Here is a 22,225-nt window from a genome sequence, read left to right as displayed (position 1 = left end):
GAACCAAACCACCCGCTCCTGTTGCTAAGTTACAGCCCAGAGTTTTTTTTTTTTCTCCGCCTATTTTTAGTTTACTGAGAGCAGGAATTTTTCACCCAAAGATTACATTTTCATTTGCTGTTTGTGAGGTTTTTAATTAGGCGGTAATGCTGAAATATGGCCAGCGGTGTATTAAGTGAAGACCAGGTCAGAGTTGCCAGAGATGTTTCGCATTGATCCACGACTTTGCCTCAGAGCTGGACAAAAAACGATCTCAGATTAAGGAGAATATGGACTTTTAGGACGAGATAGAAATCAATAGTAAATCTGCTGAAGGTCTTAACGGTTATGTTGTGAACTGGAGTCACAACAGTCCAGCTTTTTTGTTGCGGTGTGTATAGTGAGCCCAAGTGATATGTGGTTCGGCTGCTAAATTTTGTACTAAATGATAACCACCAGCATATTTCCAGAATTCAATTGTTGAAAAGACAGTTTGATCAGTAAACCTACCAACTTTCATTTGGATCTGTGTGCGTTTTGCTTGTTACATGTCAATTAAACTTTAGAACAGAATAAATGCTACGATTACTAATGCACCTATCATGTGGTGGGATCTTTCAGGCAGCAAGGGAACAGTCAATTTTGAAGCTTATGTGTTGGAAGATGTATAAATATCCAAGTGTAAGGTTCTCTGACAAGGTCAAAGTGTGATTATCATCAAAGGGGTGGGTCTTGTGGTGAGTTTCTCGTATACAGTGGTTAGAACCCACCAAACATTGTCCAAGAAAGGACATCATAATGTTTTGGACATTTAGGCTACGGTTGCTCTTCTGTGAGATCTGACCAGACGAGCTGGTCATCAGGGCACCCATAACCCTGACAGGGTCTAGTTGTCCTACCTGGGACCATCTTAATAGGTACCACCCAGTCAACATTTAGCCGTTGAAATAACGTAATGACTGCCGTCTAATCAACGTTCTCTTAAGGTTGAAAATGAAAGTTGAAAAGACGTCCAAACACAGACATTGAAAAGACGACTATTAGACGTATTTTGGACGTCCATTGACGTTATTAATTGGTCCCGAAATAAATTACTTGTATAAAACGCATTTTGGACGTCCACTGACGTTATCGATTGGTCACCACTTAACTAACTTATTAAGATGGATTTTGGACGTCCATTGACGTTTAAAACATGTCCTTGACGGACAGACTACTTTTAGACCTATTTTGAACGTCCAGGGACGTTCCTTGTTTACTGGGTAACCACTGTATATTAGGAGCACCCCACAAACCCTGCTGTTTTGGAGATGTTCTGATCAACATCAACCACAAGAACTGACTGTTCGTGTGCTGCCCACCACTAGTTTTATTCACACAGTGGTTTTAACCTTGTGGCTGATTGTCGTGTGTATGTGTGTTTGTTTCAGGTACAGCAGTGTGTTCCCCAGTCTGAATATGGCGGTGAAGCGGAGGGAACAGGCTCTGCAGGACTACAAGAGGCTTCAGGCTAAAGTGGAGAAATATGAGGAGAAGGAGAAGACTGGACCCATCATGGTCAAACTCCATCAGGTACACATTCATTGTCCATTCCGTCAGTTCCACAGACCATACAGGAGCACTGTAATCCATCTGTTGGAATCTCTGCATACTTGGTTACCCTCCTTACTTCCTGTACTTCAATGGTCCGGACCCTCACAGTGGTCCTTGTGGGGGTTCCTGACCAGGTCTGCAGAGAATGAGTGCTCCTGTGAGGTCAGAAACCGAATGGAGAAACATGGTGAGTATACACTTGTGTTAATAAGATTCGGAGAAAAAGAACAGCATTGAAATCCCAGTAACAGAATCGCTCAGCCGCATTGGTCCAGTGTGCCTTAAAAAGCCAGTGCAGTATCCTCCTATACGTTCTCAAACACTGGTGGTCTTCACTCATCCATAGGGAGGGGTTATTCTGGTCTGGGCTGTATCTATGTGCCCGTACTGCAGGCTGGCCCTCTCTGACTCTGGGGGGTGGGGGGGCCTTCTGCAGATTGATCGGACCCTCTTCATGCTCTGATGTGCTGCCAGCATGTGTGTGTATGTGTGTGTGCTTGTGTGTTGTGCTCCATGCAACAAGTTGAGCGCGAGAGGCTGAGGGGATGCTGACTGGAGCCTTTTTTTTTTTTTTTTTTACAGAAATAGACGGAGCGCATGTACACATGTGAGCCCGCACCCACGCAAGAGAGGCAGCCTCTCAACTCCGCTGCCGCGCTCTACAAGAGGCTCCGCCGCCACACACATGCTGCCAGATAATTGGAGTGTGTGTGTGTGTGTGTGTGTGTATATACAGGCGCGCACACACATTTTTTATATATATATATATATATATATATATATTTATATTTTTATATATATATATATATATATATATATATATATATATATATTATACACACACACACACACACACACACACAAAGTCTCAACAAAGAACCCCCACACTACAGAATGAGCATCTCTCCAAGTCGGATGCTTCGAGGTCACTGTAATGTATATGCATACACACCAAGGTGTGTCAGTGTTCGGAAAACACACACACACACACACACACACAGACTCGCATACGAGCCGACCGCCCACACACACGCCGAGAGACTGAGCTTCATCAGGGCCACGGAGAGTAGAGCTAAACAAGCAGCCGATAAAGTGCTGTATGCATGTGATGCGCAGTTGTATGTGTGTGAACTTAGTGAGGACCTACTCTCCTAGTGATGACGGTGAGCAAGCACAAACCGAGTTCGTTTTGCAAGAATGAAAAAAAAAATGTAGCAAAATGGCCGTCTGGCTGCTGGGGTTAAGTTTAGTGTTAATGTTACGTTTAGGTTTAGGGCTATTACTTGGATACTGTAATAGAGAGGTCCTCTATTCAAGTCCTCGTAAGTGTAGCAATACCAACTTTGGCACACAGAAGTGTGTACTCTCCCTGATCACCTTCTGTCAGAGGTCACCAGTCGAAAACATGACGCTCTGGGTCTCTCTCTGTCTCTCTCTCTCTGTATCGCTCTCTCTCTCTCTCTCTTCCCCCCTTCCCTCCCTCTCTCCATGATGCTTATCTCACCGCCTCCGCATCCTATTCAGTGTTTGGATGTTTAGTTCCTTAATGTTATTCTAATGACAAACCTCTGAGGAATGCACTGAATACCTTCAGTCTTGAAATGTGTTAAAAGCCTGTTTTTGTGTGTGTGTGTGTGTGTGTGTGGTTTAGGCTCGTGAAGAGTTGAGGCCGGTCAAGGAGGATTTCGAAGCCAAGAACAAGCAGCTATTGGAAGAGATGCCCAAATTTTACAACAGCCGCATCGACTACTTTCAGCCCAGCTTCGAGTCTCTCATTCGAGCTCAGGTGAAGACACACACACGCACACACACACACACACACACACACACACACACACATGCAGAGGGAGTGGGGGTGAGAGAAAAAGAGAGAGACCATAGATCAGCTATTTCCAGCTGAGCCTCAAGACTCTCATCACAGTGTAGGTGAGTGGGACTGAAGCTGGATGTGTGTCGATGTTTGTTGTGTGACCCCAGCTATTGTGAGTCGGAGAGAGTGTGGAAGTGAAGCACATAAATAAAACGCATACAAACAGCCCAGCGGTCGCTGAACAGGCCACACACTGCTCCCTCTGTTCATCGCGCCATACCTTTTCTGATCCAGCTGTTCATCCGAGTAACAATAAAATGGAATAAAAGGAAAGTTGTATTTTTTTCCCCCCATAGTTTCAGTGATTGAGACGTCAGTGAGTTGTTGGAAATAAGAGAACCTTGTACTGAGCCTTTGGTCAGTGGTCAGGAACTCTGAGAGACATCTGATTTTGTGTGTTTTATTTTATTTAAACAAAAGGAACACAAATGTGAACACAGTTTCTTCTTTTTCTTTCCCTCTGTCTCTCCTCGCTTGCCTTCAATTTCTCTCCACCCCATTCTCTCTCTCTCTCTCTCTCTCTCTCAGCTCTGTAATCCTCACTGACTCTCTCCACCCAGATCTAATGTGATTAACCCTGACAACCTCATAGAAATAGTGTGCTCATACGTTTTCCTCTTTTTGTCTCTTTCACTCCCTTTCTTTCTCTCTCACTCACTCACTCTCTCTCTCTCTCTCTCTCTCTCTCTTATACACACACACACACACACAAGCTCTCTCTCTCCCCACCCTCCTCCTGTCTGTAATGTGATTAACCCCCACAATCCTGCCTCAGACTGTGCCACTTCAGGAAGTTAGTGTGTGTGTGTGTGTGTGTGTGTGTGTCTGTATTGACCTGTTGTCCCACTCACAAACATGTTGATAAATATGTAAATATGGTCTTGGTCAGAAACTCTTTAAAAGCTCATGAATGTCCAGGCTTCAGACTGTTATTAAAATCACCTCCTGTGATAACGTACTGTCAGGAGGTGTGTTCCAAAACTCACGAAGCTCTTGACCCGCTTTTAGCTTGTCGCTTTTCCACTCTCCTATGAAATGGAGCTGGTGACGTTTGCAGAACCCCGTCTCTAACGGTAACCGCAGACTTCGGAACCCACGAGAACGTCGGCGGTAACGCTAGGTGCTGTTGACTCCTTTTGGTTTTTTGGATCAGTTTTTTCCTTGTGGCACATTCAGCTTTCTCTGGAGATTTTCGTCTGCAGCTGAACCGAGGAGCGTCTAAACCCCTTCATAACCCCTCGGGGGAGTGTTACGAACTGCTGTCATGAGTCAGATAAAAGCGAATGCTCTAACTTCGAAGATTTTACCGGCGGTGAGTTTAGCGAGTCTCTGGCCAATCAGCGCTCTGCAGGGTTCACACGTGACGTACCTACTCAGCTCAGATGGAACCGTAAATGAGCAAGGACTAAAAAACAAATACAGTGGAACCTCTACCTACGAACTTGATCTGTTCCGTGACCCGGTTCGTAAGTGGAAAAGTTCGTTCCTCGAGTCAATTTTCCCCATTTAAAATAATGGAAAAGCAATTAATGGGATCCAGCCCCCACCCCGAAAGTCACCCTTTTTGCACTGATATATGTTTACAACACACTCAAATTAGTAAAAAAATACATGTAGAGTTACTAAAAATAAAAGAGAAATACAGTGGTAACAGTAATAAAAAAGAAATAATAAAGTTGTAAGTGGTTACACATCGCTACCTTGAAGACGTGACGACTGGCTGGAGGAGTAACACAGGCACTGGCTGTATGACGGGAGGTGGGGGGTGGGGGGAATAACGGAGAGTAGGCGGTGAATGTGGGGAGATGAAGCGTAGATACGGCTTAACTTAGCACGAATTTCGATGTCTGCTATTTACACTATTGCTAAATTGCTAAAGCTACAATCTGCTAATCTTAAAAGCTCACTCAAGTCTGGGCGCTGGGAGACTCGCCTATTGGGGTCAGTGGCCATTTCCAGCCGCCGGCTCGGAGGAGGCTCGGGTTCGTTTCTAGAGTCGTGGTTCGTTGGTGGAGGCAAAAAATCTTGGGAAGTTCGTTAGTAGAGGCGTTCATTAGTAGAGGTTCCACTGTACCTGGTTCCAGGGAACAGAACCAGATTTAGCCGGTGGAAAAGCAAAAGAGACAAGACGAGGCGAATGGAGTCGTGTAGGTTCCATGCAGTGGAAAAGCGCCATCTGTAGCCTCCATAATGAAACATTTCCCATCAAACCTCACTCGGTGACTGTTTATTTGTCCTGAAAAGGTGCAAAATTGGTCGAGCGCCCCTTTAAACGGAAGAACACGTCACTGTTTACACGGCTCTAACCTTGGGTTTATTTCTTTTATCAATCACTAGACACAACGTTCTTAATGTTTGAGAAAAGTACCTTGTTTTGAGCAAATGGTTCACACTGAAGATCTGTGGTCATAGTGTGGGCTGAAGGTTAAGTCAGAGTGATTTTCTTATTAACCCTTAGGAGTCTGGAGTTAAAACTGACTTGTCGTCTGTGTTTCTTTAGTATGACGATTTTTGGTAGTGGTTACAAATATTAATCACGGTGGAGAAGAATGAAAGATAACCAAGAGAACTAGCTGCACATTGGTCCTATTAGGTCCCCTATTTGATCTGTGTAATACGATCAGCTAATTCGCGAAGGAGCTAGCGTGAATCACTCAGCAGGAGTTGCTCGCTACCAGCGAAGAGAAAGAGAGGTAGGAGGATGAAGGAATGAGTGGATGGTTGAAGTAAAGACGTGGACAGTCTGAGGTCAGATACCTGGGATGAATGTTTCGGCAAATCCTGTTACTAATAGTTCACAGATACAGTACTGAGCAGGAAGTGTTTATTCGCTAAAAAACAAACAAACAAACAGCAAATAACCCTCAACATTAGAATAAAACCAAATCACATTAATCCAGTGTGATACTCTGTGTGTGAATGTGTCGGTTTAACTTTCGTGGAGTCCGTATTTGAGGTTATCATCCAATACCTAGTTTTAGCGGATAATAAATGATGATTTTAAATAATGTGGATTTAATGCTGTGGATTTAACAAATTCATGCAAATCAAGGAGAATCTGAACAAAACATTGTTCTTCACACTCACTCTCACCTACTACTTTATTGAAAAAAAATAATCTTGTGTTGCCCTCTGAAGGACTGGCGCCCCCTCCAGGGTGTATTCCCACCTTGCGCCCAATGATTCCAGGTAGGCTCTGGACCCACCGCGACCCTGAACTGGATAAGGTTTACAGACAATGAATGTTTTATTTGTTTTGTGTATATAAATATATATATCATTTTTTTTGTTTACTGTGATTATATATAACTTTATCCAAGCACCACACTCACTGAGAAGGCATTAGTTTCCATATATTTTATGTATATATATAATTATCTTATCCTCCGGGTGACTGTCTGTGAGGAGTGTGGTGTGTTCTCCCTGTGTCTGCGTGGGTTTCCTCCGGGTGACTGTCTGTGAGGAGTGTGGTGTGTTCTTCCTGTGTCTGCGTGGGTTTCCTCCGGGTGACTGTCTGTGAGGAGTGTGGTGTGTTCTCCCTGTGTCTGCATGGGTTTCCTCCGGGTGACTGTCTGTGAGGAGTGTGGTGTGTTCTCCCTGTGTCTGCGTGGGTTTCCTCCGGGTGACTGTCTGTGAGGAGTGTGGTGTGTTCTCCCTGTGTCTGCGTGGGTTTCCTCCGGGTGACTGTCTGTGAGGAGTGTGGTGTGTTCTCCCTGTGTCTGCATGGGTTTCCTCCGGGTGACTGTCTGTGAGGAGTGTGGTGTGTTCTCCCTGTGTCTGCGTGGGTTTCCTCCGGGTGACTGTCTGTGAGGAGTGTGGTGTGTTCTCCCTGTGTCTGCATGGGTTTCCTCCGGGTGACTGTCTGTGAGGAGTGTGGTGTGTTCTCCCTGTGTCTGTGTGGGTTTCCTCCGGGTGCTCCGGTTTCCTCCCACGGTCCAAAAACACACGTTGGTAGGTGGATTGGCGACTCAAAAGTGTCCGTAGGTGTGAGTGTGTGAATGTGTGTATTGCCCTCTGAAGGACTGGCGCCCCCTCCAGGGTGTATTCCTGCCTTGCGTCCAATGATTCCAGGTAGGCTCTGGACCCACCGCGACACTGAACTGGATAAGGATTACAGATAATGAATGAATAAATCAATGAATGAATAATTATCTTAGGTGCCTAAGACTTCTGCACAGTACTGTGTAACCTGGTACACGATTGGCCAAACGTGAGTTGCCCACAGGCCTCAGGTCAGCTTGACCAATGCTCAATCTCAACTAGAGGGGTATAAAGCCTCCAGCAATGGGCCAAGGCATCCATTAGCTTAGGCATTGGCATTTGGGATACGGAGGGAATCGTCCAGCACCTGACCTCAGTTGTTTCCAAGTGGCTGAAGGGCATCAAATCCTCACAGCTATGTCCTGAAATCTAGTTCAAAGGCAACATTGCTGCGATTGTTTCCCAAATACGCTGGTCTGTGTGTCCAATCGAGACTCCCCCAGAGTCATTAGTGGTTACCGATGGCTTTTTCAGAGAAAGAGACCCTCCGGACGACCCTTTCTCATTCAACCAGCCGTATCGGTAACAAGGAGTAGCTTACCTCTTACACCCACACACACACACACACACACACACACACACTCCAGCTATGAGAGGTATGAATAGCACATCAGTGGAGAGAGGAGAATCACTATGTTAAAGAGGCTGAGTGTAGGAGGGCCTCAGAGACTCCATCACACATTACTGTATTTAGACTCTATTCAACTCTCCACACACATGTGCTGCAGCCATCAGCAAACAGGGGCTCCAACACACTCACAGTGGAGTGGTCAAAGTGTGTGTGTGTGTGTGTGTGTGTGAGTGTGTGTCCAGTTCTCGACGGACACATCTTACAAACTCTGACTCACAGATCTGCTTGTACTGAATCTCCTCATCCTGCTGACTCATAAACACACAGACACACACACACACACACACAGTGAGAGAGTCACCGCAAATAGGAACAGCCCTGAACTCTTTCCCTCACAGAGATACACAATCACATACTCTTCTCTGACAACTGGGTGGACAGAACACATCCACACACACACACACATACACGTATACATGTGTGTGTGTGTGTGTGGTATACCTATATAAATATATATATATTTTAGGGCCTCTGAGAGACACATCATATCCTCTCCTCCGCGTGAGAGTGGATCAATGGTCCATTAGTTTAGAGTCAGTGTTCCCACACTTCAGCACACACACACACACACACACACACTCGTACACTCAAACTTCACTCAAAATGAAAATCATTGCACTTTTTTCTGGTCTGCTGTCCATACAGGAGCACGTCGTAGTTCTACAATTTCAGACTGTAGTCAGCGTGTTGCTCCGCATACTTTTGGCCACATTCATCATTTTCTTTAACCCCCGCAAGACCACCAACAGACATGTATTATTCAGGTGGTGGATACTGCTCAGCGCTGCACTGAAACTGACATGTTTGTTGGTGTGTTTTGAATTAGTAAAAGGGGATCAGACACAGCAGTGCTGCTCGAGTTTTTAAACACTCTGTCCGCTCTGTTAGACACACCTACCTTGTAGAGACCGTTGTCGTATGTGTTACTCATAATTTAATCCTCGGTCAGTGGACACAGGACCCAGGCTGGTTGGTGGGTTATACCCAGTCCTGCAGTGACACTGAGGGGTTTAAAATTCCAGCAGCACTGCTGAATGAAAACAGCGCCCCCCGCAGAAACGTTCTGTATGTCTGTGTAACCGTGTGTTTGTAAACTCTGCGTTAATCCCGGGGCGGCTGTGGCGCTGTTGTGGCTGTAATCTAGCATCCAGGAAATCAACTCTGTGTCGTAATGGCTACTGCTGACCACGGCGGTTGAAATATCCGATAGCCGAGGTTAACGACCAGCGACTTTTACCAACACACACACACCGTCATTTGCAGAATTTATGACCATACCCCGACAATTCAGTTGTAAATATTTGAAGAGACTGTCGTAGGTGGAGACTGACTCGATGTATATGTGTAGGATTACGCCGGCTTGCCCACAGCCTCTCGGGCTCCTGTGTGTGGCACCATCCTTCTTCGTATGCCTTCCTGGCCGAACGAGGGTCCTGTCCGCTAGCCCCCAGGTTTCCCCGCTCTGCTCCCACGTGCTGCCCTTTAAACAGCCGCCCGGCCGGTCTTGATGTGGTGAGGCAGCGGCAGTAGGCCGCGTAAACAGGACAGAGCAGTATCCGCTCGGAGCAAACCCTGGGCAGGAACTGGCCTCTCCAGATCACACAATGGCACCGGCTCCGAGTGATCTCCTGATTACAGCCGGGGATAATAAGCAGAGACAGACGACCGTTTGACTTCGGGCCAAGACAAATGACGATGCCTACCGACACACATCCCCCCAAAAAAAAAGGTTTATTGGTGTGCAGTGGCCCTGCTTCCTGCAGCAAGAAAAGAAAAATGGATTAGGGTTTGAGGTGGAGGGCCAAGGAAGTTGTTTGCCGAGTGAATTATCGTGTATAAAGTTTACATATCAGAAGGAACTGAGCTCACAGCGATCTCCAACAGTTCACTTCGGTCGTGGTTGATCAGTCAAGATGTGTTTGTCTCTGTAGTTTTAACCTGGAAGCTAATAAAGCTTTAAACCGTGCTGAATAGTTCGACACTCTCAAATAGACTTCTTTATGTGGTTTCTGACACGGCGACACCGTACAAATATGTACAAACGTACAGACATGACTACCGCTGCTGATTTTAGTGGGGGGTCTCAGCTCTGTGGCATCATGGACATCCCTCCTCTTTCCACGTCCTGTTGGATAGATTCAACTTCTCCCACTAACTTTGGCTCCCAGAGGGAGGCCTGAGGTCGCCCCTCACCTTAATCTCAAGTCTCAGTGGGAGTAGCTGTCTAAAAGTTAGTGATATGGTTTGTTACGATTGGTAGTTACTGGACTGTCACTACGTGAGCTCCTGGGCACTGGTGGTCCACACAAACTCTCTGTTTCTCTGAAGTAATTTTCTCAGAGTCCTGCTGTTTCTAAACTTTAGAAACTTAGAGTTAAGCTTGGGATTAGGTTTAGGGTTAGATTTAGATGCAGGGTTAAGGTTAGGAGGATTGGTTATTCTTGGATGTTTGTTTTAGTTTTATTTTATTTATTTATTTATTTATCTTCTCTTTTGCAGTTGGAATTTTGTTACTGTTTTCATGGTTTGTTTAAATTAGATTTTTTTTATAAGACTCTGAAGCTATACCCCACTGTGTAGATGATGCTTCGGGGGCCACCGCAGTCGTTCTCAGCCAGGACCCCAAGAGAACCCAATCGCCTTACTCTCTGAGTGTTCAGCATGGCTCTGATTTCCCCATCACTCGATTTGATGCGAGCCAATGTGAGCGTCTGTTAGCCAACATGACTGTGCTGTTAGTGCCCTCCTCCAAGTGTGTTCAGCTTTGGAGCATGATGTGATTGGGGAAGTCCTAGCTGACAGTTGGCTTTGGCAATGAACAAATAGGGAAAATAATTGGGTGGAAAATACGACGCAAGATTTATTTTCCCGGTCTTGGCTAAATCTGACAGAAAATGCCACAGACTGGCAGTGTACAGTACGAGTGTGAGCGTGTGGTACAGTACGCTGTGAATAAATCCGCGCTCTGAGTGTGTGTGCATGCTTGTGTGGGTTTGCGCTGTATTTCCCAGCGCTTTCATTGGCGGCCCACTCCTCCTGGAGTCTTGTAATGTGATTAAAGGCTATTAATCATCAAAGCGTCTCTCGTGGGACCCCTGACTCAGGGCCGGGGGAAGAGCAGGGGCGGGACGTGTCAGAAAAGCTTTCAGCCGACACTCTCTCTCTCACACACACACACACTCAGAACAATGCTACAGAGACAGGGTCACAACCACCCAGTTGCCCAAACCACTCTCTTTAACACTCCATTAATACTTCATCACCATCGTCCTTCTCACACTGGGACTCCCAGGGCTAGGCCGATACATCGATAAAATCAGTCAATGTCAAGGTTCCACAGATTTATCAATATTGGGCAGAGTCATGCAGATAAAACACCGATATTTATATATAAAAACAACCTCTCTCTCGCTCTTTTTCAGGTGGTGTATTTCACCGAGATGCAGAAGATCTTTAGTGAGTTGACCGATCAGATCGACGAGGGAGGTCTGACGGACGATGCGAGGGAACAGCAGAACGAGGCCAAGCTCAATGAGCTTCGTGCCCTGTCCATCGTAGCAGACGACTGAGAAAGGCAGGGTCCAGTCTCTCTCCTGTCCTTCTGTTTCTCACGTACTTCACCCCTTTATCTCACCCACTACTTCACCCCGGTGCTTCTCCGAATACTTCATTACACACTTCATCCCGTGTGTCTTCCAAAACTTTACCAAGTCCTTCTCCAAACATCTCTCTATTCTTTACCCAATACTTCATCTCCGTCTTCTCCCTATACTTAGCTTTAACCCAGGTTTCACCCAGTACTTTATCCAGCGTCACCCAACAGTTTCAGTCTTGTGTCTGACAGACTGTGAAGCATTAGCGGCTGAGTAGATGTAGAGGATTTAACTTATTTATTCTTGTACTTTTACATTAATTATGGTGTCCTTATTTCCATTTTAATTAAACTTCTCTAATCAGGTGTAGACTTAGAATCAAATTCACAGCCTATAAACAGCAAGAAATGTTCAAAAGAAAAGGCAAATACACTACGTTTTCCCTAAATTTAACCTAGAAAACGAAGACTCTCTAAGTAGAGCATCACTGGAATTGTGTGAAAACGCAGATGATTTTCAGATCTACTGAATTATTACGTTATAAAATAAAGCTTATAAATCATTGATTATATAATCAGTATCGAAACCATATAAAAGGCTTCGTTGGACATTTAAACTGATCTTTACAGCTTTAACATAATGAAGATAATGAAGGTTTTAAGAGACCAACACTGAGCTTGATTTAATCCAGGAAATGAAATGAAGTATTTATTGAATGTTTGTTCGGTGTAGATTCTTTTCCAACTGCTTGACAGTTCGCTAACTGGAGTCTGAAAGTTCTTGATCATCCATGTGAATAGAAACTCTGTTGAATGATACTCTAGCGCCCTCTAGTGTCAGGAAGAAGGCAGACACTCTTCACAGAGCCTGGCTTTGTTTGTGTTCCAAGTAGCAGTTCTTTGTGTGTAGTGTTTTTTAATGGTAGCTTTTTAAAATATGATTTGTCATCACTTCACTGTAGTTCAACGTTCATAAGATTTCATAACACCTCCGTAAGGCTTTTAGACAACTGACCTTAACTGTCTTTATGTTTTTGAAGGTTTAACGTGAATGTTAATACAAGCTTATGGCAGATCTCTCAAAAGGCTGATGTAGGCGTCTCATACACCGCAACACGAACAGTTCCAACAAGAATCAGTGTTTTAGTTTCACCCTACGCCTGGAGTCTCGTTGGAATAAGCCTTCATTAGATGTTTATGGGCAGGTTTATGAACTCTTATTGACAATCATCTACCGGAGAGTGTCACTACTTTTTAATGTTTAATTTTATACCTGCATTTGCCAGTTCCTACAGCCATAACAGATGTTAAGGTTCATTTTTTATTTGTTCAGGACCAATCAAACTTCTCCATCTCCTCCTTCATCCTCTTTTTGTGAAATTGTACTGAGGATTGATCAAGTGTTTGCCAAATTGAGGCAAGAAATGACAATCGCCAAATGTTTGGTTTTGTAACTGTAGCTTCCTCATAGATAATGCGTTAATATTATGTTTAAATATGTGCCTTTACCTGATCCTGAAACGAATTCACATTAAAGGCCCCATGAATCATTAATTTAAATGCATTTTAATTATTTGATGTCACATAGAACACTTTGGTTGCTAGGTAATATGAGCGGGATGTAATATTAAAGAGGAATATTGTATTTAAAATGATACGGCAGAATAAATTGTGTTTTATATGAAATAGGACATGAGCCAACAAGGTAAACGACTCCATTTTGATTTTAGTTTGACTTATGTAGCATTAAACACTTCAGAGGTCTGGTTTTCATTAGTCGACACTACAGCTTCTCTGGAACAGCGCTTTTAAACCAGATCATTACAGTTTAATCTTTGAATCATATGGAATTTGATAAAGTGAATGTATGTAATGGATCCCTTTTAACTGGCAGATACCTTGAGTAAAAAAGCCCTCAGTTCTTTTGTGTTCTATTTGTTGATTTAATTCTAGTCTTAAAGTCCTTTTAAACTTGTAACATTTGTATTAGTCATTTTATAATTTTCATGGAAAATCTTACAATAAAATGGTTGATAAAATAAAGAAATAAGGTTTGTGTGTTTTTGAACAGTTTCAAAAAATGTTGCACTTCACTTTGGAGGCAGCTGTTAGCTAACAAACACTTAGCCATGTTTACAGTTCAAGGCTAAGTGTCTTTTAAGGTGGAACGGCATGTTGGACCGACTTTTTTCTTTCTTATTTTTTTTTTTGGTAGATGGATGAAGTTGTTCGTAGGTTTTTGTTCACCGTTTGAATTACCTCAGAAACTCATTTGTAACTCAAGTGGTTTAGTTTTGTAGCACTTCCGGTAAAGCAGTTCTCTCTGGGTATTCGCCTCTCGAATTTGGAGTCATTTCCACCTTAAATGATCCGACAAAACAAAACGAAGTCAATATTACCCATTAACATCATAAATATCCAATATGTCTAAAAATATTCTGCAGAGCGAGAGACTAACTAGCGTACAAGACCGAGTCAGTTTGTCTTTTGACTCTTTTACAGACACTGGGGCTTTGTAAACAGAAAATAGTCTGTAGAGCTAAGCAAATTGTAAGGAAATATCTTCTGAACTTTGGACTGGAAGCTCCCACACTTTCCACATCTTAAATGTTCTAAACCTCAGCTGTACAACTTATTTTTTCTAGGGAAACCTTGACGTAAACAGATTTTACAGCAGGAAAATTGTGCGTTTAGGTCATTCATTTGTAGGTTAAATGACATTTATCAGCCAAGTATTTACTGATGATTCGATCAGACTGTTTTCCTGTGAGAAGGGGACTGAACAATCCTGGTTAATGCAAAAAATGTTATAGGGCTGCAGGATTAATGGTTTTTATTTCAAAATTGGAAAGAGTGAGACTTTCATATCACAGGAGCTGCCTTTTCAATTTAAATTTTAGTCTCCCTCTTCAAGGTTTTCACAAGTTTAAAACAGGGACAATTACTGTACAAGTAATGGACCAATCAGAGGCGGTCAAACCCTGTGCTGTGTACAGGACTATAACCATGATTCAGTGACGACTCCCTGAATTCAGAGCTCAGAAATAAAGCCTGGTAGTCTTTCTTCTTATAAAAAAAAAACAATCCAGATTTTACCCTCAGCCATACATATGTCCACAATAAATCACACAGACATTGGGTTATCTTTATTCATCTGCTTCATAAAAACCACTGTAAATACAGTATGTCTCGACCTCCATTGTATAACATCTAAAAATCTGTTCAATATGTACAACTCAAAAAGCCCATTTACAGTCCATGCTCTTTTATAATACAAACCGCATAAATACCTGCCTTAGTTAGTTATGAAAATCCCACTTAAAATAATGGGCGAGTAGTCCAGCTCCAGAAAGCATGCATCTGTCCAGCTTTCTGACTTCTTTCTTGCGCTCTAATCAGGTTCAACATGATTGGAGCTAAATCCTGGTGTGTAGGTTATACTTTCTGGACCTGGAAATACCCACTGCTTCTTTCCACAAATTGTAGCATAAATGTAATCAAACAGAAACAACTATACACATAATCTGCAAATATTCAAAATTAGCCAAATCTAACCATCTACTGTTGACTGTTATGCCTCCGGGGAACGTCCAGTTCCAGAAAGTGGTCTTGTCCAACGGCAGTGGAGCGGTTAGTTCAGTGGACGGAGGTGAATGTCGCTGATCTGGAGAAACCCAGTTATACCATTGACCTTTGTGCAAACGGTAATGTCTGAATAGAAGAATGGGGTCAGGCTCAGGTCAACATGACCTCTGATTAGAACAATATTTTACAAGCAACAGTTACTACAGGTAAAAGAGTACATGTGCAACAACCCTAAGAATGAAGGAATTCTGATCGTAAATGTCATTACACCTACTTAAGCCTTCTGGGACACGAACCTGTGTGAACTCCTAACTGTGTACAGGCTGAAATCTGAAGCTGTGGTAATTTGGCACACCACAGGCCGTGAGAATCTACTATTACAGGAGATGAGGGTTGCACCCCAGAAAGCTAAGGAATAGAGGAAAGGAGGAACTCTCTTTACCAGCGGTAAACAGAATGAGCCGATCCCTCTCAAATACAATGTTGAATACTGATGAACTGAGCCTTGTCACAATGCTTCCTTTCAGTCCATTCCTAATATTCCTGAGCCAATCACGGTTGCTGTGCAAAGCCAGCATTTACACAGCGATTCGGTCCTTTGTGTTAATTGTATATGTTTAAACCATTGGTCATTGCAAAGATACACTGATAAACTCCTCGTTTGTGTTGTAATGACAACTGATGGCAGGTTTTTCTTTGAAAAAACACTGAACACTGAAGACAAACTCAGCACATGATGTGTGGCCTGTTTTAGTTTAAAAAACGTACTCTCTGGATGTGCGCACAGTGATGTGACTCCTGGGCAGTATATTCTGGTGTATTATCCTGGTGCCTGGAAGCCACTTCAGTGGGGAACTTTAAGTAGCTTCTACCGTCTTCTCCAGTACTCTGACTCTTCCAAAATCAGTTTCCACGTTACGGAGGAGGATTGGTAGGAAAAAGCAGTACGTTTCAGGGTTTATGGGGGCACACAATGTATCTCGAGTGGTGGGAAGAGGGATGGTCAGCTTGGTCTAAGGTTACGTGCAGTGGCTGCAGTAAAATGGTCACTATACTGCGGCGTGGTGGTGAAGTTGGAGCTGAGCCATAAAGTAAAGCTCTCAATCCATGTCCCAACCCTCATTTAAAAGGAACACTAGATAGTATTTTTACCTATGGGTATTAGGGAGAATAGAGCCTCTTTCATTGCTAGTTTCAGCTCAGCACTAAAGGAACTGCACTATGTAACTAGTGAAGGAGGGTGGGCTTATACCTTCTGGCGGTCCTGGGACACCTCGGGATGCCTGAAGCCGATTAAATGTTTATGTAGTTTTGTGTCCCTTGTCCTAAACAGTCATGTAGGGGTAATGTAGCCTACGGTGACTTACAGGGTGCCGTCATTTCATCCCGAAACCTGTTCCCAGCCTTGTTTTCTTGGCCTGGTTTAGACCTTAGATACCTATGAAGTAACATTGGACGTGTAACGAGCGCAGCTCTCACTGAGTTTGTTTCCCCGGAGCTTTAAGTGTAACGGTCCATCAGGCGTGATTTGTTTTCAGAAGCATGTTTCCAGTTCAGCAGGAGGTCTAATGCTAGCTTTGCTAAAACCGTTAAGGGACAGTCCTGTGGCTGGGATCTAGGCTGCTGTGCTGTACATGAGTTGGATCTGTTCGCTGAACACACGCCGTAAATCCACTCGTCTACTCTTCAACGTCGGGGTGAGGAGGCCGTTACTGATGCTGAACATCTCAGGGTGCAGATACAAGTCTTTCACCTTAAACACACACAGACAGTGATTAGAGGGGTGTCCACGGGTTTGTGTGTGTGAGTGAGTGAACGTGTGACTGCGTGAAACTGTCCACAGGTGTGTGTGACTGGGTGGGTATGTGAAATTATCCGCAGGTGATTGTGTAATGCCCTGCGATTGACTGGTGAAATGTTTGGGTGTTTCCTGCCTTCAGTGTGGACCCAAAACAGGCGCGTCAGGGGTTAATCTTGTTCCATTCGGATGTCTGTGTATGTTTCACCTGCTCAAACGACTTGAGTCCTGCTTCCTTCCCCACCGCTGTCATGTCCCGCAGCACAGCTTTCTTCACGTCCTGCAGGAACGACCAGAAACAACACGGTGATACAAGTGCTACTAAAGTGACAGTACGAGATATGGGTATGGTTTAATCACCACTTGTTCATTCATTCTTTCATTTTTCTGTAACCATTTCACCATGATCATGCCCTGATCCCTGTGTCTGTGTGGGTTTCCTCCGGGTGACTGTCTGTGAGGAGTGTGGTGTGTTCTCCCTGTGTCTGCGTGGGTTTCCTCCGGGTGACTGTCTGTGAGGAGTGTGGTGTGTTCTCCCTGTGTCTGCGTGGGTTTTCTCCGGGTGACTGTCTGTGAGGAGTGTGGTGTGTTCTCCTTGTGTCTGCGTGGGTTTTCTCCGGGTGCTCCGGTTTCCTCCTACGGTCCAAAAACACACGTTGGTAGGTGAATTGGTGACTCAAAAGTGTCCATAGGTGTGAGTGCGTGTTGCTCTGTAAAGGACTGGCGCCCCCTCCAGGGTGTGTTCCCGCTTTGCGCCCAGTAATTCCAGGTAGGCTCCGGCTCCACCGCAACCAATGAAAGAATGAATGAATGAAGAAAACTTTTTTGCAACTTGTTTTTTTTCCGAACTATTTAGAAATTGTTTGTGCCGTGTGCAAAAATTCCAAGACCATACGACCAGTACAACTCACAGGATTCTGACAGAGCTCTGCGTAAGACCCCACAAATCCTCTGTCTTTGGCCCAGTTAGCAAACACCTCGGGGTCCGGGACCACTACACCAACCAGGAATGACTGAAAACACACACAAAAGGAACATGATTAAAGAAAATAATATTCAACAGTGGAATGTTCAGCGTTTATATTTGACATTACAACCAATGCATCATGTGGAAACTCCACCCACAGTTACCTCATTTACATACAACACCTCCCGGTCTACCACAAATATATGAGGCAGATTAGGGTGTGTCATGTTTGATGAAGCCATAAAGCACTTTTTCTTAATAAGTTTCTTAAGCTCTTGAGCCAATGGTTGTCTTTGTGGGTGGAGTTTGTGGTTAAGCAGTGCACCAACAAGTTATTGTCCCTGGATGTACTCACCTGTAGACTGTCTCCATGCACAAACACCTGCAGCACTGGGACAGAGCGGCTGTAGACATTCTCAATCTTCTCTGGAGCGATGTACTCCCCCTGGGACAGTTTGAAAATGTGCTTTTTCCTGTCTATGATCCGCAGGGTCCCGTTCTAACAGAGCAGAGAAAAGGTAAATTAACACATTCACTGACTCACTCATGTTTAACAGGCTGAGAATTCTCCACATGGGGGCGCCTTTAACACTCAAAAAGCTTAAGGTTCTTTATGCAAACGGTGCTTTGCGTCAAAGACACTTTTCTTTTTATTGATTAAAGGAGACATATTATGGAAAAATCTAATGTTCAGTGCCTGTTTACATTAATTTGTAGATCTTGAGTCACAAACTGTGAAACAAGACCTAGTCTGTTTTTCTGGGCTCCGTAAGTCAGAAAAGGGGTGAACAGCGAGCAGCTCATTATCATTTAAAGGCACAGGAGTGAAACCGGCCATTATGAACAGGGCTGTTTAGAACACAGCTGTGGGGTTTGATCCTTGTGGTATTTTGACCAAAATAAGTATGTTCACTTATGGAAAACGAGCAGAAGGTATCCGCTTTAAGGTCTTTTTAACTCACCGGTAACCACTGACCCACATCTCCAGTGTGCAACCAGCCATCACTGTCCAGAGCCTCTGCCGTCCGCTCTGCATCATTCAGATAGCCCCGAAACACACTGGGGCCCTGGATACAGATCTGACAAATACACACATGAGTTACAGTTGGTTTCCTTCCTGTCATTTCCAGGTTAATAACAAATAATACTGAGATTAAAGTGAGTCTTCACCTCCCCCTGTCCACTCTCAGCAAAGTAGTCCATCTCCGGAATGTCTGCCAGCTTCACCTTGGCGCAAGGAAGAGGAGCTCCAACATGACCTGGAACACACGGGTCAAGCCTCACATAAGAGTCTCAAACGCTTGTGGACACCTGCTCGTCCAATGTTTGGTGAAACGAAGCATGTTAATAGTGAATTTGATCTCCTACTCTGTAGTTTCAAATTCTACTCTACACTGGATACTGAAACACTGCAGTGATGATTTGATGGCACTCAGCTACAACAGCAACAGACAATTAGTTTCAGGAGCAATGTTGAATGAGCAGATGGGCTTTTACTGTATGTACAGACTGAGGGGTGGTAGAGTGTTACCTGCGCTCCAGTCTCCAGGCATAGAGAAAGTGCAGCCGGCCGTACACTCGGTTTGACCATAACCTTCAAAAATCTGCAAACAGAAACACATTAAGCCTTTACCACCACAGTGAAGAAGAGTATACACTCCTATAGTTTCTGACTAAACTTCTACAGCATAAACAAACATTCATTCATTGTCTGTAAACCTTAACCAGTTCAGGGTCGCGGTGGGTCCAGAGCCTACCTGGAATCATTGGGCGCAAGGCAGGAATACACCCTGGAGGGGGCGCCAGTCCTTTACAGGGCAACACACACTCATACATTCACTCACACATACGGACAATTTTGAGTCGCCAATCCACATACCAACGTGTGTTTTTGGACTGTGGGAGGAAACTGAAGCACCCGGAGGAAACCCATGCAGACACAGGGGGAACACACCACACTCCTCATAGACAGTCACCCGGAGGAAACCCACGCAGACACAGAACACACCACACTCCTCACAGACAGTCACCCGGAGGAAACCCACGCAGACACAGGGAGAACACACCACACTCCTCATAGACAGTCACCCGGAGGAAAACCACGCAGACACAGGGAGAACACACCACACTCCTCACAGACAGTCACCAGGAGCGGGACTTGAACCCACAATTTCTAGGTCCCTGGAGCTGTGTGACTGCGACACCTACCTGCTGCGCCACCGTGCCACTCCTACATATAAATGTTGTATATTGTGTTTTTACTGTCGTTTGTTTACATAAAAGTAAACACCAGCGATCCTTCAACCTCTTGCTCAGTCCCGTTCTCTGGTTTTCTCTAATCTCTTTGGATCCGTTATGTTGTTCATGTGGTTTTTTATTTCTTTTTTACTGATATGAACAGTCTGTGAGCATGGACAATATGTGGGTCAGATAGCAGCTGTAGAATCAAAGTGCAAACACAATTAGCAATAAATACAGACCTGAGTGGTTTCCAGTGATTAAGCTGTTTATACGGTGTGTGTGTGTGAAGCTGGAGGTGTGCAGTATGTTGAGGTGAAACAGGTCAAGTGTGTATTGTGTAAATTATAATGTTGTACAGATGGAATATTAAAGCGTGAAGTGCAGGTTATGGATGCTGCTGGCGTGACCAGTCTGAGCACTCGTAGGTATAGTTTACTGTTCCTGTGATGATGATGATGATGTCGTTGAAACTGACCAACCACCAAACTACACTGTGCACTCTTCATACAGAGCACTGTATAAATCACAACACTGTTCATTTGCTCCATATTCAACCCCAACAAACAGACTTCTCTGAAGCGCCGTTCTCACCAGGCATCCGAGTGTGGCTCTGAGGAAGGAGAGGACGGTGGGGGAGATTGGAGCGGATGCAGTCAGGATAAACCGCAGATTGCCCCCCAGATTGGCCTAGAGAGAGAGAGAGATAGAGAGAGAAAGAAACAAAGAATTAGCCCAGCCACAGATGGCAATGGCACCACTAAGAAAATCATTAAAGTGTTTGCGCTAACACTGGGAGATTGTGGTGATGCCCCCTGTGAGGCCTCAGCCTCCAAGTCCAAGAGGAAAAAAAACTGTCTGTGCTCTTTCCAAGGGTGGGACTCAGACACAGCCGATACAACTATGTCAGATTTATAAAAATGTATCATGATATTTTAAATATATAGGTTTATTTCCATTCCACCAGAGAAATGGCCACTAGGGGGCGTGCAGAATGAGGCTATAAAAGAAAGGCGAAAGAGAGAAGAGACCTGTATCTTGTGGAAGACGAGTCTGTCCCACACACTATTGTTTCGAACTATTCCGCTGCTCAGTTCTGCCTGTTTTCTCCTCACGGCGTAGTGCAGCACAACTCTCCGCAAAGGGTTTGTCACTGACCCAAGGATCTACACACACACACACACACACACACACACACACACACACACAAAGTACAGTTACTCAACCCTGTACTCCATCATCAGCTCATTTGAGGTGTATTAAGTGATGCTGCCATTCCCTTGGTAATGACTGGCACTGACCTTGTCATAGATGCGGTTGAGCAAGCGGGGGACCACAGGGAAGAAGGTGGGCTTCAAGGTTTTAATGTCGTCCATAAGCAGAGAGATGTCTCCCTGATAGAAGCCCACTCTCGCTCCGTGACAGAACATAGAAACCTGAAGATGAAGGAGTCACGTAAAAATGATCACCTTTTTTTTATACACCAACTACATAAACACACAAGCAGTAGGGACAGGTCCATCTCACCTGTATCATGCGTTCGAACATATGAGCCAGGGGCAGGTACGATATCGACACGTCCTCCTGACGAATCACGAAGAAGCCCTGCGATTACAACAAAGGCGATCCATATCAGACGAGGAAAATGGGCACAGAACGGCCCCCTCACAGAGAAGATGGGACATTAGATTTAAATGGGCGATTGAATCAACAATCCAGCACTTACAGCGGCAATTAACAGCGCAATTTATCTGTTTCACTGCCAAACTGAGCGGGAGTTTAGAGCTTATTGAGTGATAGAAGATGCAATTCACCCATTTTACCTCCACACGCCACGGAGCGATGGAGAGAGAGAGGGGGAGACGGCATGTCCCGAGGGTAATAGACAGAGATTAATGGAGAGAGGAGAAACAGAAAAGGGAGAGAGGTAC

The 22,225-nt window shown here is 44.5% G+C and overlaps 2 protein-coding genes across 2 annotated transcripts in view; one reads left to right on the top strand and one right to left on the bottom strand.

The window, feature by feature from the left end:
- Positions 1-13,730, top strand: part of bin3 (bridging integrator 3) — a 54,362-nt gene extending 40,632 nt beyond the window's left edge. The window contains exons 7-9 of the mRNA XM_066644854.1: positions 1,410-1,551; positions 3,224-3,358; positions 11,537-13,730. Coding sequence (XP_066500951.1) covers positions 1,410-1,551; positions 3,224-3,358; positions 11,537-11,683 — 424 coding nt within the window. The 3' untranslated portion in view covers positions 11,684-13,730. The remainder of the gene's footprint in view (positions 1-1,409; positions 1,552-3,223; positions 3,359-11,536) is intronic.
- Positions 13,731-14,762: 1,032 nt separating this feature from the next.
- Positions 14,763-22,225, bottom strand: part of acsl2 (acyl-CoA synthetase long chain family member 2) — a 28,310-nt gene continuing 20,847 nt past the window's right edge. The window contains exons 11-21 of the mRNA XM_066643317.1: positions 21,822-21,899; positions 21,596-21,730; positions 21,326-21,460; positions 20,889-20,984; positions 19,588-19,660; positions 19,227-19,315; positions 19,019-19,135; positions 18,412-18,555; positions 18,001-18,102; positions 17,298-17,369; positions 14,763-17,044 (exon numbers count right to left, since the gene is read on the bottom strand). Of these exons, the coding sequence (XP_066499414.1) occupies positions 16,907-17,044; positions 17,298-17,369; positions 18,001-18,102; positions 18,412-18,555; positions 19,019-19,135; positions 19,227-19,315; positions 19,588-19,660; positions 20,889-20,984; positions 21,326-21,460; positions 21,596-21,730; positions 21,822-21,899 (1,179 nt within the window). The 3' untranslated portion in view covers positions 14,763-16,906. The remainder of the gene's footprint in view (positions 17,045-17,297; positions 17,370-18,000; positions 18,103-18,411; positions 18,556-19,018; positions 19,136-19,226; positions 19,316-19,587; positions 19,661-20,888; positions 20,985-21,325; positions 21,461-21,595; positions 21,731-21,821; positions 21,900-22,225) is intronic.

The sequence above is a fragment of the Hoplias malabaricus genome, chromosome 14, assembly GCF_029633855.1.
Source record: "Hoplias malabaricus isolate fHopMal1 chromosome 14, fHopMal1.hap1, whole genome shotgun sequence".
Classification (NCBI taxonomy): Eukaryota; Metazoa; Chordata; class Actinopteri; order Characiformes; family Erythrinidae; genus Hoplias; species Hoplias malabaricus.
The sequence above is the reverse complement of the archived record's forward strand: the minus strand, read 5'-3'. Positions and strand labels throughout refer to the sequence as shown.